At 37.0% G+C, this 18,252-nt stretch overlaps 1 protein-coding gene across 6 annotated transcripts in view; it reads left to right on the plus strand.

Annotated features, from left to right (window-relative positions):
- HIPK1 (homeodomain interacting protein kinase 1) overlaps window positions 1-18,252 on the plus strand; it is a 49,415-nt gene that overhangs the window by 10,369 nt on the left and 20,794 nt on the right. For all 6 annotated transcript variants that reach the window (XM_081815717.1, XM_081815716.1, XM_081815715.1 and 3 more), the window contains 4 exons: window positions 44-1,121; window positions 9,385-9,508; window positions 16,874-16,993; window positions 17,800-17,886. In XM_081815717.1, coding sequence (XP_081671843.1) covers window positions 46-1,121; window positions 9,385-9,508; window positions 16,874-16,993; window positions 17,800-17,886 — 1,407 coding nt within the window. In that variant the 5' untranslated portion in view covers window positions 44-45. The remainder of the gene's footprint in view (window positions 1-43; window positions 1,122-9,384; window positions 9,509-16,873; window positions 16,994-17,799; window positions 17,887-18,252) is intronic.

An 18,252-nucleotide genomic window follows, 5' to 3' on the forward strand; every position in this document is an offset into this window, starting at 1 on the left:
TGTGTAAAATTGAGGGTCTAATTCTTCCTCTCTCTCAACGTAGGTATGGCATCACAGCTGCAGGTGTTTTCCCCCCCATCAGTGTCGTCGAGTGCCTTCTGCAGTGCGAAGAAACTGAAAATAGAGCCCTCTGGCTGGGATGTTTCTGGACAGAGCAGCAACGACAAATATTATACCCACAGCAAAACCCTCCCAGCCACACAAGGGCAAGCCAACTCCTCTCACCAGGTAGCAAATTTCAACATCCCTGCTTACGACCAGGGCCTCCTCCTCCCAGCTCCTGCAGTGGAGCATATTGTTGTAACAGCTGCTGATAGCTCGGCCAGTGCTGCTCCATCAACCTTCCAAAGCAGCCAGACCCTGACTCACAGAAACAACGTTTCTTTGCTTGAGCCATATCAAAAATGTGGATTGAAAAGAAAAAGTGAGGAAGTTGACAGCAACGGTAGCGTGCAAATCATAGAAGAACATCCCCCTCTCATGCTGCAAAACAGGACTGTGGTGGGTGCTGCTGCCACGACCACCACTGTGACCACAAAGAGTAGCAGTTCCAGTGGAGAAGGGGATTACCAGCTGGTCCAGCATGAGATCCTTTGCTCTATGACCAATAGCTATGAAGTGTTGGAGTTTCTAGGCCGGGGAACGTTTGGACAGGTGGCTAAGTGCTGGAAGCGGAGCACTAAGGAAATCGTGGCTATTAAAATCTTGAAGAACCACCCCTCCTATGCCAGACAGGGACAGATTGAAGTGAGCATCCTTTCTCGCCTAAGCAGTGAAAATGCTGATGAGTATAATTTTGTCCGTTCTTATGAGTGCTTTCAGCATAAGAATCACACCTGCCTTGTGTTTGAGATGCTGGAGCAGAACTTGTATGATTTTCTAAAGCAGAACAAGTTTAGCCCACTGCCACTCAAGTACATCAGACCAATCTTGCAGCAGGTGGCCACAGCCCTGATGAAGCTCAAGAGCCTTGGTCTGATTCACGCTGACCTTAAGCCTGAAAACATAATGCTGGTCGATCCAGTGCGCCAACCCTACCGAGTGAAGGTCATTGACTTTGGTTCTGCTAGTCACGTTTCCAAAGCTGTGTGCTCAACCTACTTACAGTCACGTTACTACAGGCAAGTGACAAATGCTAAAAAGCATATCTTAGACTAGAGATCTGTCTTTACATTTAACATATATTACATAGAGCTACATACAGAAAACAATGAATTTATTTACAGATTCCAAGGTAGAATAGGATAATATGTTTTACTTTATTCCTTGTCTGGCATTCCTATATGTAACATTATTTTATTTCTGAAGTTTTTATTTAAGACTAGAAAAATTAATTCAGTTCGATTCTGAAGCTTGTTCCTAGTTGAATTATACTAGCATCTGGTTCCTTCTTTAGTACCATTATGCCTAATTTTCCATTTTAAAGAGTCTTTACAAATATAAAGATGTTTACTTATTTGTAATGAATTTGGGCATATGCTGCTACTTTTTCCAAGTTCCTTTCTTGGCAGGTAAAATGGTTTGGGAATAATTCCAGGTTTAACTCTAGCAACATTTCATTCTTTGACGTTTTCTTTCTTTTGTAATAGAATTGGATTTGATGATTGCTAAGGGCTCTTCCTGTTTTAACATCTCCATAATAGTTCTAACTTATTCAGTTATGACCTTCTTTGGTTATCCTAGAATGTCCTTGACCCAAGTGCTTTATATTTTAGTGATTTATATTTCCAGATTGATACTTCTAACAAAGCTACCTTTTTAATATGTAATAATTATTGGGATAGTTCTTAAATGCTGGTATATTACAATGTTGTCTGTGCTATAACCAAGGAGATTTACTGAAAGAAAAGGGGCAAGTCTTCTTAAATGAGCTTTTATTGTTCAATACCTCATTTATTTACTTGTCTAGTTACTAATTTTAAGGAATCTGATACTTAATTTTAATGATCATTAAATACAAATTGTCCACTCACCCAATCAAGAAGTAAAACAATAAACAAAAAAAAATAGGTAATCCACAATACGTGTTTATCAGGAGATATGTCTAATCTGTCAAAAGCCTCTATTAAATTTTGAGTAAATAGAAAGTCTGAGCTTAGAATTCCATATATTATGTGTGAAAATAATAGAAGGATATTTTAACCTGTACAAGACTCACATGTGCCATCTACATATTTTTTCTAATTGTGTAAAATCTGCCTAACATGAAGTTTACGATTTTAACCATTTTTAAATGTACCATTCAGTGTCATTAAGTACATTCATAGTGTTGTATGACCATCACCACTATTTCTAAATTCTTTTCATCACCCAAAACAGAAGCTCTGTAACCATTAAGCAATAACTCCACCTTTCCCCCTACCCCTGGTAACTTCTGTTTGACTTTGTGTCTCTATGAATTTGCCTATTCTAGATACTGCGTGTAGGTGGAATTATGCAATATTTGTCCCTTTGTGTCTGGCTTATTTCACTTAGCATAATGTTTTCAAGATTAATCCATACTATAAAATGTATCAGACTTTCATTCCTTTTCATGACTAAATAATATTCCAGTGCATGTATGTACTATATTTTGTTTATCCATTCCCTTGGGTTTCCACATTTTTGGCTATTATGAACAAGGCTGCAAAGAACATTAGTGTTCAAGAGTTTAAGTCCCTGTTTTCAATTCTTTTGGGTATATAGCTAAAAGTAGAATTGCTGGATCATATGGTAATTCTGTGTTTAACTTTTTGAGGAACCACCAAATTGTTTTCCACTAGCAGTGCATGAGGATTCCAGTTTCTCCGCCTCCTCATCAACACTTGTTTTTGTTTTTTTGAAGTTGGGGGGATAATAGTCATCCTTCCGTGTGTGAAATGGTATTCATGGGGTTTTATTTGCATTTCCCTAATGATTAGTGATGTTGAGCATCTTTTCATTTGTTTGTCAGACATCTGTGTATCTTTGGAGAAATGTCTATTCAAATCCTTTGTCCATTTTTGAATTGGATTGTTTTTTTGTGGCATTGTAAGAGTTCTTTATATATTCTAGGTATTAATCCCTCAGCAGATAGATGATTTGCAAATATATCTTTCATTCCATGGGGTTGCCTTTTCACTTTGTCAATGGTATTTGCACAAAAGTTTTAAATTTTAATGAAGTTCAATTTGTTTTTTTTTGTTGTTGCTTTTGCTTTTGGTGTTATATGTAAGAAATCATTGTCAAACCAATGTCATGAAACTTTTTCTGCTTTGCTTTCTTATAAGAGTTCTATAATTTTTAGCTATTTAAAAGAACATAAATATAGACATAGATAGCTCTTGTATTTGGATCTTTGGTCTATTTTTAAGTTAATTTTTATATATGGCATAAGGTAGGGGTCCAATTTCATTCTTCTGCCTGTGGATATTCAGTTTTTCTAGAACCATTTGCTTAAAAGACTATCTTTTCTCTATTGACAGGTCTTGACATTTGTCATAATTCATTGACCATAAATACAAGGGTTTATTTCTTGGCTCTCCTATTCCATTGGTCTGTATGTCTGTCTTTATGCCAGTACCACACTGTCTTGATTACTTGTAGCTTGGTAGTAAGTTTTAAAATCAACAAGTGCGAGATTCTAGCTTTATTCTCTTTCAAGATTGTTTTGACTATTTAGAGTCCCTTGAGATTCTGTATGAATTTTAGGATGGATTTTTTATTTCTGTAAAAAATGTCATTGGTTTTTGAAGGGATTGCTCTGAATCTGTAAATCATTTTAGGTAGTAATGACATTTTCACAACATTACGTCTTCCAATCCACTCTTCTCTGTTTTTCTCTTTTCCTTTTATAGTTTTGTAAAACTCTGATTATTTCTTACTTGAGTGAGATGGAGTAAAGAGGTTCCTATAGCCTTGGTTTCTCGTTTCATGTTGCTCTAGGCAGTTTGGCTAATTTTGAGAATCTTACCTTCATTTAGTTATTCACAACTTGGAAGATTTAGGTTCCAATTACTTTTTCTTTTAGTATTCTCCTTTGAGCAATCCCACCACCACCCACTCAGGTATATATACAGAAACGCTCTACAGGTGCACTTAAGAGCTCAGTTCTGCATCTCGTTTGGAGCATTGGGGAGGTAGGAGGGAGGGCACTGCTGAGGGGTGTGGAGGCTGATCAGCTCTTGCTTCTTGATCTCTTCTCTAGGCAGTGCCTGCAGGTGTTCTTTAACTATTTGCCTTGTCTTGTGGTAACGGAAGCAATGTTAAGATTGAAAAAGCGATAGAAATAACAATTATTTTGTGAAATAATTTTGATGGATTTTCTCTTAAAGGGTAAAGGAGATTTGGGGGGTAAATAGTTCCCGCTGCTTAGCTTTCTCTAATAAATAATTCATTCGAATAATTTTCATTGTTAGGTTGCTGATCTTTGCCCCTTTCCCTTTTCCTATCCTTTTGATGTATTTTTTTTTAAGTTTTTTTTTTTTTTTTTAAATTTATTTGAGAGAGAGAGAGAGCACGAGCAGCGGGGAGAGAGAGAAGCAGACTCCCTGCTGAGCAGGAAGCCCTGTGTGGGGCCCGATCCCAGGACAAAGGCAGATGCTTAACTGACTGAGCCACCCAGGGGCACCTTGATTCATTTTTTTTTTTTTTTTTAAAGATTTTATTTATTAGAGAGAGAGAGCACATAGGGAGAGTGAGAGGGAGAAGCAGACTCCCCTGAGCAGAGAGCCCGGCATGGGGCTGGCATGGGGCTCAATCCCAGGACACTGAGATCATGACGTAAACCAAAGGCAGACGCTTAACTAACTGAGCTAGCTACCCAGGCGCCCTATCCTTTTAATTTAATTTAAGACGTCATTTGAGTAATTCAATTATGTTTTGTTTTTATAGGAAATAAGATTTTCAGATTTTTAAGTCCATTGGTAATTACTCTTCAGCGAATCATCCTGCAAATCCATTGCATTTAGTTCTTGACTAGAGGAGTAATTGTGAATGGAGCTCAGTTTACCCCTTAAAAACAGGAGTTCTTTCTGCGTATTACTGATTAATTACTATGCATACTGAAGTTCAATGTCCAGGGCTTGACTACATTTAGGATTTTTTTTTCATTTAGGATTTAACATGAGTATTCTCTAGTGTCACAGTAATATTTGATAATGAACCTTAGGCCAATGGAATAGCAGCTCAGGCATTCCTTCTTTACCGTTAGTTTTATCCACAGTGGTCCTCTTTGTGTTGCTTTTAGAGTCTGTTAAGTCCTCACCCTGGTGTCTTTCAGAAAACCTCTGTGAAATCCCTTTGGCCAGTGAAGCATCCTGGCTCCAAAGCCAGACTTCTCCTTACCTTCCTTTTTAGTTTACATTGCTTCATCCTCTTGATAACATGCCAAAATATTATCAGTTGACATAAATTTTTGCCACCATACTGTCTCTGTTGGTCATGGGCATGGCTAAATGCCTTAGGCAATGGAAATAATATACTTTATTTCCTGGCCACTATAATGTAGATGTAGACTACTTCCAAAGAAGTTGCTGTCTTTGGGGTTTGAGTTTAGGCACAAGGGTTTGCCGTGCTTACAAGCTCAGTGCTTTTCCATTCTGAACAAACTAGCTGGCTTTACTAAAGTTAAGATCACTATATTTGTTATGTATGGAAGGACAAGGGCTAGAGAAAGAAAGCATATTTTCAGTTTATCCTAGACAAATAAACATACTATAGTTTCACCTAAGCCACAGATGCAGGAAGTTAGGCTTTATGTAACATCTCTGATCTGGTAAGTTTGATGCCTCTGAGATGGGCAGGAAGAAACAAGAGTGTTCATGACATTGAGCAGAGATTAATTTGTGCTGTTAAGTGATTCTAACTGGAGCTTGTTCCACGTTCTAATGAAATAACGCTTTATGACTTTGGAGGAATTTTTTAGTTTAAAGAGATTTGAGGGGCGCCTGGGTGGCTCAGTCGTTAAGCGTCTGCCTTCGGCTCAGGTCATGATCTCAGGGTCCTGGGATCAAGCCCCGCATCGGGTTCTCTGCTCCGTGGGGAGCCTGCTTCTCCCTCTCCAACTCCCCCTGCTTGTGTTCCCTCTACCGCTGTGTTCTCTCTCTGTCAAATAAATAAAATCTTTAAAAAAAAAAAAATTTGAAGTTGGAAAATCAAAAGGCAAGGATTGCTATTTCTGCTACGTGGTTGTAGTCATTAGAGCCCGTTTAGTATTTGTTCATTAAGGATGGGATGTATTTTCAAAGAGGGGACCCACTATGTCCAAAGTACAATTAATGCCATTTTCCTACAAAAGTGAATACTGCCAGTTTGTTTTTTTCCCCCCTCTTCTCTTGTGCTTCTGTAGGTCATCTTTTTTAAATGTCCAGTTGTTAGAATGTCAAAGCTGGAAAGGGACCTAGAAGAGTAATTAACCTCACTCAGCTTCCCTATACAGATGAAGTAGAAGCAGAATTTTAGTGTTGAGAGTTTATATTGAGGGATTGAGAAATAATGGAGGCCAAGGGGAAAGATGATATAGTAATGAAGATAGTACCAAGAATTATATTCTGAATTCAGAGTTTAAAACATTCAGTCTTTGGAGATGAACCTGCTTTAAATGTTCTGTTCTGTTCTGTTCAGTAAAAGAAAATAACCTCAGTCTTTTTGCTTCTTAGAGTTTAGGTCAGTCAGCATTTCTAGTTTCTAATGATAGTGAAAAGCCCTCAATAGACTGAGCAACCTTATTTTATTTTTACTTTCATTGGTTTTTTTTTTCCTCCTTTGATACTCACCTTTTTGTATGGTAGATGTAGTAGAGTTACTGTTTTAAGTGAGTTTTTGCTGGAAATCCTTATCTGCTTTCGTTACTCCAGAAGCAGAGTGAAACCAAATGGAAAAACTGATTCCAGCCAGTCTTTAGGGGTTTTTTTGTCTAATGGGGCTTGGGGGCTGGAATTAGTCTTTTTCTTAATTTCTCTGAAACTTTAAGCGTTGGATGCCTAACAATTATCACATATTATTGCTACCTTTTTAAAGAAGTAAGTTATTGGGTGGCCTCCCCCTCCCTATGACCTACCTTTGGATTTTAAAATGTCTTCCTGGTATAGTGGGAATGGCAAAATCAAATCTGTTGCTCTTCAATTGATGCTTAGAAATGTTCTAAGCCCAGTTTTTATTTTGGCACAAAGCCATTTGCATTCTCCCTGCCAGCTATTTTTGGCACTGTCATGAACTTGGAAATTAATGATTCTGCTCACTGAAAGTAAAAATTTTGTCCCTTTTCAATTTTAGAAAAGCTTTTATGTTTCTGGATACTCTTACGCTCTAGTTTATTAATGCTATTAAACTTGTGCCATCTTAAAAACATGCTGCAGTGGTTGGGATTTAATTAAACTCTGAAACTCCATCAGTAATATGTGGCCCTAGCCACTTGCAACAGGAATATCCCTTTTGAAGTTTGTTTCTTTGGCTAACAAAACCACAGTTCACATCAATTAGTATAAAAATTGGTGATATTAGTCCTTCCACTGATAGCTGTCAAATAGTGAAAGTCTCAGCAGGTCTGGATCATTCTTCTGCTATTTCTGTACTAGGATCAGGAAAGCCTTTAGATCCTATGAAGTCCTCTAATTTACCTTATTTTCTAAGGGCTGCTTACTTAGAAAATTACTTGGGGGAGGATATTCTTATTTAGAGAAAAATCTTTATACACTCCCTGCTCAATCCTACCTGCCCCAGAGCAACAATGTGCACATAATACCTCGAAGTTGGACAAACCTAGGCACTCCATGAGGGGGGGACAGCCCATTAGAGGGCTCCTTGGGGAGAGAAATCTTCCGAGGGGTCTGGATCTGGTGTGCCCTTACAGATTCCAATTCTGTGACTTGTAAGAAGGAAGGAAATTGTCTGGAGATGATGATAAAATGTTTACGAGCTCAGCCCTTAGATCCAGATTGCTTGCGCTCCATCATTCAGTAATTGTGTGGCCTTGGGTGAGTTACTTAACTTCTCATCTGTAAAATGGAAAGGATACTTTATTACATAGCATCTAAGATACCACTGATTAAAAGATGAAACATTTATGTTTCATATTAAGAAAGTAAAATCACTGCCATTAAGCTAAAAAACATCATCATTTGCAAGAATCTTCTTGACTTTAGAGTGTTAAAATATGAAAAAAAAACCCATGCATCTTAGAAGTGATGACTTGGGGCGCCTGGGTGGCTCAGTCGGTTAAGCGTCCGACTTGATCTCAGCTCAGGTCTTGATCTCAGGGTTGTGAGTTCAAGCCCTACACTGGGCTCCATGCAGGGCATGGAGTCTACTTTAAAAAAAAAAATAAGAATTGATGGCTTAACAGTAGTAATATCTACATTCGTAGAATTGTTGTAAGGGGTAAGTGACCACATTTGTAAAGAACTTAGAACAGTGCGTGGCACAGAGTAAGCACTATATAAGTGTCATCTTTTATTATTATCGATATTAGTAATGCCTGTTATTATTTATCTTCCCCCTTTTAAACCCATTTAGCTCATAATTTTAGTCACGGTTTGAAAAATGCCATGTACCACCATGCCAGATAGATTTATATAGGTGGATATATACAACTTTTACTTACTTGGAGACAGTACGGTACAACTCTAGAACCAGATTGCCAGGGTTCAAATTCTAGCCCTTCCACTTATTAACTGTGATTTTGGGCAAATTACTTACTCTGTTTACCTCAGTTTCCTCTATAAGTGAGGATAATAATTATACCTTGGATATGTGTGTGTGTGTGTGTATATATATAAAGTTTTTAGTTTATGGTATTATCTTAGTCTTCTCTTTAAGGCCCCCTAGGGTTAGGTTTCTCACTTGGAACATTAATGCAAGTGAATATTTCTATAGTGTTTTCGATCACTATATCTCTAGGAAGGCATTTCTGTTACCAAGGGGTACTTATTGATCAGGTCATTTAATTGATTTTTCTATAATTAAAAAGGTGCTAAGAATAAAAAGAATAAATTTGTGATCCCTTATCTGTGATTTCAAAATTAAAGAACTTTTTCTAAGTTTGGTTTAAGCTCATTTATTGGCAAAATCTATCTTGAACCAATGTAAGGCTATTTAAAGTCTTTATTTAGCCAACTTAGTATGACTGTTCATTTGTTTCGTTGTGGAAATATTAATGTGTCCGATTATGGGGTACTTCCCTAATAAACTCCATTGGGATTACTGTGCAATATGTAGCTTTATGCATGGTGATACCTTTCTGAAATTCAAAAAAATTTTCAATTCCAAAACACATCTGGCCCCAAATGATGGATTTTATATCTAAGATAGTTTTCAGTTTCTTTAAATCAATATGTACAATGAGCTAATACTAAAATAGGACTTAGTCAATAGTTAATTTCCCTGAATAATGTTTGTTTTTTAATTTGCTATTTTTGTTTTTGCTAGAGCCCCTGAAATTATTCTTGGATTACCATTTTGTGAAGCTATTGACATGTGGTCACTGGGCTGTGTGATAGCTGAGCTGTTCCTGGGATGGCCTCTTTACCCTGGTGCTTCAGAATATGATCAGGTAAGAGTATATATTGGGATGGAAATAGAATGCAAGTATTTACTAGTGAAATAAATTCTAGAGGAAGAGAAGTACTTACTAGTGAAATATTTAGATATTAGGGAAAAAGTAGTCCAATTAGAAAAGATATTTTTTAAAGACTAGAATTTTCTCTACCTCTTTCTTAGTCTGATACTATGTTTGCAATTCAACAATTTAAAAAGGTTTTTATTTCATATTACCTTAGATTGGTACTTTTCCAGATCTGTCATGCTTTATTAGAGACTGACTTTGGTTAAACAAATGTGTCTTGTGAGTTTTTAAGATATGAAAGTAAAGAAGGATGAGGAATTGGAATTTTAAGAGTGAACTTTGTCTCATTCAGAGCTGTTACTTCTTCTTATACACGACATATACTGAAATAAGTACTCTCTGCATACTGAAACACATTGGGCCCTGGAAGCTGTGATGTATACTGGCTTTCTGTAAAATAGGATTTAGGAGGGAAATCATATGAGTTGAGAAGTATTGTAATAGAAGATGGTCTATGTCTCAAAACAGAGAAGCTTTACAGGATATGCTACAGTTTCCCAAGGAGCTGGTCCTGAGGGAAAAGGTTTTGCCATGGACATAAATTGTGAATTCTTATTTCTTGTTCTTTTTTTTTTTTTTTTTAAAGATTTTACTTATTTTATTTATTTGACAGAGAGAGCACAAGCAGAGGGAGAGAGAGGGAGAAGCAGGTTCCCTGCTGAGCAAGGAGCCCGATGTGGGACTCGATCCCAGGACCCTGGGATCATGACCTGGGCCGAAGGCAGCCGCTCAACCGACTGAGCCACCCAGGCGTCCCTCTTATTTCTTGTTCTTAAAAAAAAAAAAAAAAATGGTTCTAATCACTATGCTGTATTATGGGCATAGACTGTTTGATTCCACTAGTGTATCCTCAGCTCCTGACATTATCTCTGACACATAGTAGGTACAGGGGGATATTTTGTTTTTTGTTTTTAAAGAAATAAATGGTTATCTGGAATTATTAAAAGGAAAAAAGAGTAAACAGTATTTTCCCCTATTCAACTTAGAATTTTGATTCCTTGATCCATTTTTTAGGTCCACCTTCCAAAAATTTGACTCTTTGGGCATGTCTTTGATTGAAACAAAAGTGAGTTGCTCATGTGATAAGTAACTGGTCACCTTGAGCTTTGTAATTTAGCCTTCCTTCTACCTCGTGAGAGAGAAGCCAGCTTTCTTATTTTACAATGACAAAAAATGTGAGGGAGATTAAATGATGCAAAGACACAGTTGGTTGAACTAAGCCACTGATTCTCATTTTTGGGTCATAGACCCTTTTGAGAATCTGATGAAGGATGGGTATGGATCATTTCAGAAAAATTTATGTACAGTGTTTTGAGTACAAATTTAGGGGATTCATGGATCCCTAATTAAGAAACCTTGCTCTGAGCAGTTACAGCCCCCCAAGTGCCATTCCTAGGCCAACCTTCAACCTTTTGTAAACAGATTGGTATTGTAAATTTCCCTAGGAAGTGGAAACAAATGAAATTAGGTTTAGAAGCTAAGGTACAACTGGGGTTTTTTAAAATAAAGAAATGATCTGATAGTTTTGAGAGATTTTGCCTAGTACATAGATGTGAAACTGTAGGTGGTAGGAGGAAGTCGTTTTTCCCATGCTGAATAAATAGGATATTGCTGTTGTAGAGCAGGATTGTGGATAGGTTATCTTGGTGCATCTCTGGTTATACACAAAGATTTCTGTTGCAGGATCTCTGTTCTTATAGTCAAGTTTCTTTAAAACAACTTATATTGAGATATAATTCGTATACCATATAATTCAGCCATTTAAAGTGTACAACTCCATGATTTTTAGTATGTTCACAGGGCTGTAAACCATCACCATGGTCAGTTTTAAAATATTTTCATCTCTCTGTAATGAAACCCTGTACCTCATTAGCAGTCAATGCCCATTCCCCCCAGCCCCGACCTCCCCCACCCCTGGCAACCACTAATCTACTTTCTGTCTCTATAGATTTGCCTACTGTAGTTTATCATATTTATCACATACAATGTGTGGTTTTCGGAGCAACTGGGTGGCTCAGTTGTTAAGTGTCTGCCTTCGGCTCAGGTCATGATCCCAGGGTGCTGGGATCGAGCCCTATATCAGGCTCCCTGCTCGGCGGGGGGCTTGCTTCTCCCTCTCCCTCTGCCTCTTCCACTGCTCCTGCTCTCCTGTTCTCTCTTTCTGTCAAATAAATAAGTAAAATCTTAAAAAAACAAAACAAAACAATGTGTGGTTTTCTGTGATGGGCTTAATTTACTTAGCATGTTTCTCATCCGTGCTGTAACCTATATCAGAACGTCATTACTTTTTATGGCTGAATAATGTTCCATTGTATATATGTATACCACATTTTGTTTGTCCATTCATGTGTTGGTGGACACTGAGTTATCATCTTTTGGCTATTGTGAAAAATGGTGCTATGAACATTGGTATACAAGTGTTTAAGTTCCTGTTTTCAATTTTTGGGGGTATATAGCTAGAGGTAGAATTGCTGGGTCATATGGTAATTTTATGTTTAAACAAACTTTTTCACAGCGGTCACACCATTTTACATTCCTACCAGCAATATACAAGAGTTACAATTTCTCTACATCCTTGCCAACATTAGTTATTTTCTTTTTTACTTTCCTTTCTTTTTTTATAAAACAGCCACCATCCTTATGGATGTGAAGTGATAATCTCATTGTGATTTTGATTTCCAGTCCTCTAACAATTAGTGATGTTGAGCATCGTTATTTATGTGCTTACTGGATATCTGTATATCTTCTTTAGAAAAGTCTACTCAAGGGGTGCCTGGGTGGCTCAGTCGGTTGAGTGTCCAACTCTTGATTTTGGCTCAGGTTGTGATCTTGAGGTCGTGAGATCAAGCCTGAGTCGGGTTCTGTGCCCAGTGAGAAATCTGCTTGAGATTCTCCCTCTCCCTCTCCCCCCTGCACACACGAATCTACCCCCCCCCCCAAAAAAAATCAATCAGTCAGTCAGTCTTCAGAGAAGTCTGTTCAAGTCCATTGCCCATTTTTGAATTGGGTTGTTGTTGAGTTGCAGGAGTTTGTATATATTCTGGTTATTAATCCCTAATCAGATACATAATTTGCAAAAACTTTCTCCCATTCCTTGGGGTTGCCCTTTCACTGTGTTGATAGCATTGTTTGCACAAAAGTTTTTAATTTTGATGAAGTCCAATTTGTTTGTTTTTCCTTTTGTTGCTTGTACTTGTGGTATCATATCCAAGAAATTATTACCAAATCCAAAGTCATGAAGCATTTCTCCTATGTTTTCTTCTAAGATTTTTATAGTTTTATCTCTTGCAGTTAGGTCTTTGAGCCATTTTAAGTTGATTTTTCTACATAGAATAAAGCAGGGGTTCAATTTCATTATTTTGCATGTGGATATTCAATTTTTCCAACACCATTTGCTCTAAGACCGTTCTTTCCCTACCTTTCTTAGCATCCTTATAAAAAATCAGTTGACCATAAATACAGTGATTTATTTGTGGACTGTAAGTTCTGTTCCATTGATCTATATATCTATCTTTATGCAGGTATCCCACTGTTTTGATTACTGTAGCGTTATGGTCAGTTTTGAAACCAGGAAGTGCGAGTCCTCTTTGTTCTTTTTCAAGATTGTTTTGGCTATTCCAGGGTCCTTCAGATTCCATATGAATTTTAGGGTGGGGTTTTTTTTTTTTTTTTAATTTCTGCAAAATAATTACTGGTGGTTTTGTTTTGTTTAAATAGTTGAGTGCATTGAATATTGTCTTCCAATCCCATAAATGTGACCAGATTTTTTAGGTTTTCTTTAGCTGCATTTTGTAATTTTCAGAGTACAGGTTTTACATTTCTCTTATTAAATTCATTTCTAAGTATTCTATTTTTTGATGCTGTGGTGAATGGAATTATTTTCTTAATTTTATTATCAGATTATTCATTGATAATGTATAGAAATACAGTGAGTTTTGTAATTGATCTTTTATTCTGCAGTGTTTTTGAGCTCTTTTTATAGTAGTTTTCTTTCTTCTTTTTTTAAGGTTCTTTTATTTATTTACTTTTTAATTAAGTAATCTCTATGTCCAGTGTAGGGCTTGAACTCATGACCCCAAGATCAAGAGCTGGGGATACAGTGCTGCATAAGACATTGTACTTGCCCTCATGGAAGCTATAGTTTGGTGATGGGAAACAGAACTAAGTAAATAATTATGTAATACTTTTATACATAATATATAAATTATATACATAATATATAATACTTATATAATATGATTGAGATCTCCAGTTCTTTTACAAAGTAATTTTTACAAAACACAAATTTGATCATGCTACTTACCTGCTCTTCAGTGGTTTTTTAATACTTTTAGAATGAAGGGCTAAATTCTTAATATGGCCACTGAGCCCCTACATAGGTTGTCCTTCCCCTTTTTCTCCCCCTCTCTAGATTGATCTTATACCATTTCTTCTTGATTTTCATGCTCTAGCACATTGGCATCATTTCAGCACTGGTTAAGAATATGCTTCCTGGGTGCCTGGGTGGCTCAGTTGGTTAAGCAACTGCCTTTGGCTCAGGTCATGATCCTGGAGTCCCAGGATCGAGTCCCGCATCGGGCTCCCTGCTCAGCAGGGAGTCTGCTTCTCCCTCTGACCCTACCCCCTCTCATGCTCTCTCTATCTCATTCTCTCTCTCAAATAAATAAATAAAATCTTAAAAAAAAAAAAAAAAAGAATATGCTTCCTTCCAGGAAAGGCCCCTTGTACATACTGTTCTCATAGTTTGGAATGCTTCTATACCACCCATTCATTTCACCTAGTCAGTGCCTACTCATTTATTAGCTCAAGTGTTACTTTCTCAAGGAGCTTTCCCTTACCAGTCCCCAGTCTAGCTCGGGTTCATTTGCTATGTATTTTTATAAAAGCCTATTTTTTTTTTCAGAATGCCAATTCAGTTTGAATATTCAGTGTCTGTCTTCCTCACTTGACTGCAAGGTTTATGAGATCAGGAACCATGTCTATTTTTAAAACACCAGTGCCTGGCTCAATAAGTACTTACTAAAAGAATGAATGAATATATGTGCTATATATAGTTCTATTCCACATGATAAACTTAGGGATATAGAGGAGGATATATACTGTATTTTGTCATATTTAAGACACTATTGATTGAAAGATACACCAATTTTCTGTACCTGTAAGAAAGAATGCTGCCAATTAAACCATGTAGTTATCAGTTGTAGGACATACCTTGATTTCAAAGATGTTAGTGTGAAAAAATGTGCCTCTTAGGATCAGTGAAATGTAATTTTTTTAAAAGTGAGATTATTTAATTTGTAATCTGTTTTTCTACTTAGTATATTGTGAAATATCTTTATGTGTCATTAACTATACTTCTCTGTCATTTTATTTATTTTACTTATTTTGAGAGCGTGAGTGTGCACGTGTGAGCAAGCAGGGTGGGGAGGGGCAGAGGGATAGGGAGAGAGAGAATCTTAAGCAGGCTCCACGCCTAGCGCATCTAGTCCCAACCTGGGACTCGATCTCAAGACCCTGAGATCATGACCTGAGCCGAAATCAAGAGTCAGAGGCCTAACTGTCTGAGCCACCTAGGTGCCCCTCTACTCTATTGTTTTAAATGTCTGGGTAGTATTTTATTGCACAAATTTTATTCTGGATTTTAAAAAATATTTCACCATTTTTGTACGCAAAAGAAGTTCACATTAAAAATGTTCTTATCTACATTAAATTTTTTTTCTCTTTTGTTCTTGCTGTATTGGCTTCCGTTATGTAGCTCCCACAGATTCAAGAGTAATATCCTGCTGTTATCTGAAATTGTCTCGTGATAGCAGGCCACATTTGGCCTATAGGCCATAGTTTGCTGACCTCTGCTTTACACTGTTAAAAAATTAGTGAGGATCCCAAAGAGCTCTGTTTGTATAGCTTATATCTATTAGTATATACTGCATTAGAAATTAAAACGGGGCACACCTGGGTGGCTGTCGGTTAAGCATGGTACTCTTGATTTTGGCTCAGGTCATCATCTCAGGGTTGTGAGATCGAGCCCTGCTTCAGGCTCCACACTTAGCATTGAGTCAGCTTGAGATTCTGTCTCTCCTCTCTCCCCCCTTGCCCTCTGCCCCTACTCCGGCTTACACACGTACTCTCCCTCTCAAATAAGTAAGTAAGTAAATAAATAAAATCTTAAAAAAAATAATAAAATAAAAAGTGTAACTTAAAAAAAAAAAGACATTAAAACTGAAGTTTTTAGTGGGAGAGGGAGGAAGTAAGATTTATTTCCTGGCTTACAAGTTTCTCTCTAATATTAAGTACAGCCATTCAAATATGGAAGAGGTGGTAAAAAAAATTGCCTCTTGTATCACTCTCAGTAGTGGAGAGAAAAGCAAATCACCTCTTCTTTTGCTTTTTTGGGTCATTAGAATTGTGGAAGCAAACAAATGTTGAACAATAAAAGTGGGAAATTTTTAAAACACAACTATATACAAGCACATGTTTCATTAGCCATCAGAGCAATGACATCATCACACATCCTCTCTGGAAATTTCTACTGTATACCCATAAGGGAATGAAAAAGGCAGATAACTTCTGAGTATTATTTAAAAAATAATAAAAAGTTTTTGCTTTGTGGACTCCCTGAAAGGATCTTGGGGACCCCTTACGGTCCCCAGACCAGACTTTGAGAACTGCTAGCTTAGTTCATAGTAGGTATTCAGTAAATGTTGATTGAATTATCACAGAGCCTGCCCCCTAGTGGTGAAGGGGTAGAGAAACTAAATTAAGTATTTAATTTTATGGTATGAGGGAAAAGCTCTATGGCAATTTAGAGTAGGGAGCTAGAGTAACCAAGCAAGAAAGAAGCTTATAAAAATATTTTCCTGATCTTTTAAATTTGATAATGTATCAGCAAATGAAACAGAAAAATCCTTGGTGATCCATGAGATAGTTGTTGGAAATTATTCTGTTCTGTCCTAAAAATCTCCTGAAGTTTTCTGAACTTTGTATCAGAGGTCTACAGAGAAGCAAAAATGGTTACACACACAGTTTTCAAAACTGAGTTTTCCTTGTAAATAACAGATACAGTAACATGGAAATAGCTGAATAAATATTTGGGAATTACCTGTGAGTGGGTTAGCATTTATATGTATTTACAGATAAATTTCATTTGTATTGATTTGGCTAGAACTAATAATATCTCAGTGTAAAAGTTTTTAATATTTTTAATATTTAATATTTCATATTAATAAAATATTAATATTGTAATATTTCCCCTTTCCACTCCAAATCAGTGTTTTAATGGTTTTGATGTTTCAGATTCGTTACATTTCACAAACACAAGGCCTGCCCGCCGAATATCTTCTCAGTGCTGGGACAAAAACAACCAGGTTTTTCAACAGAGATCCTAATTTGGGGTATCCGCTGTGGAGGCTTAAGGTCTGTCTCCCCTACTATACTACCCATTCCTGTACTCTTCACTCCCAACTTTTTAGTTATTAAATTCTTGAGGTAGAAGAAGGAAAGGGGGTGGTGGTGGTGGCAGTGTATGTTTGCAGGAAGAAGTACTTGGAAAAATTATTTAATTGTACCCCTTTGACCTGATCCTTAGCTAAAAAAATAAACACCATTCAGTTGTCTGAGGTTATTTTGTATATTTGAACCAGCAGCTGAGAAGGGGGTATGGAAAATAGTGCTCACCATTAAGTCACAGGAAGAACTAGAGTAACTTAGCTAGGACTGTTTTTTAGAGAATTCTCAATAAATAGGAGAAAATAACATAAGTTTCTAACTCCCCATGTTAAGGCCTTATATATCTTCATGAAACAAATGCCTGCTTTTTACTTCTGAGCCTACTCCTTTAACTTGAGAGATCTCTGACTAATTTGAGTAACCTTGTGAATCTCTGCCCCTGAACCTGTTTAATAGTTAGCATTTGAAATATCATTTCATTTGAAAGTAGCTTTAAGAGAAAAATGGTAATATCCCCTCTTACATGACATCCTTCAGAAACTGTGTTAGATCACTGTTTCCACATTTAATTTAGCACTATTAAAAGGGTGGCCAGATATCCAGGTCCCGTCCATCCACCAGAAGATTTTCTGGCTGCAAATTACTTTCATGTTTGCCATCTCTGATTGGCAAGGTGACAGCACTTGTTTCTTTGTATTTTTGGCTTTAATTTAGAACAAAACATTGAAAATAACATACAGATGGAATTTTTTTTTTAAATCTATATTTTATAGACACCGGAAGAACATGAATTGGAGACTGGAATCAAATCAAAAGAAGCTCGAAAGTACATTTTTAATTGTTTAGATGACATGGCTCAGGTGAGTATAGAAGGTTTCAGGAAGCCAGGTATTTATATATATCTCTTAATCAGAGAGACATTTCCATTGATTAGTTATATTAAAAATGGATTCAATCTGTTATCTTCTATATGTTTTCATTTTTTTAGAGATAAAAGTTCATTAGTATTCTGCCATGTATTAAAGGAACATTTGAATCCTAACCAAGGATACTTTTAGAATTTTGTGTTTCGGGGCGCCTGGGTGGCTCAGATGGTTAAGCGTCTGCCTTCGGCTCAGGTCATGATCCCAGGGTCCTGGGATCGAGTCCCGCATCGGGCTCCCTGCTCTGCAGGGAGCCTGCTTCTCCCTCTGCCTCTCTCTCTCTGTCTCTCATGAATAAATAAA

This window comes from Leptonychotes weddellii, chromosome 4 (genome assembly GCF_054177405.1).
Source record: "Leptonychotes weddellii isolate Sample4059 chromosome 4, ASM5417740v2, whole genome shotgun sequence".
NCBI classification, from domain to species: domain Eukaryota; kingdom Metazoa; phylum Chordata; class Mammalia; order Carnivora; family Phocidae; genus Leptonychotes; species Leptonychotes weddellii.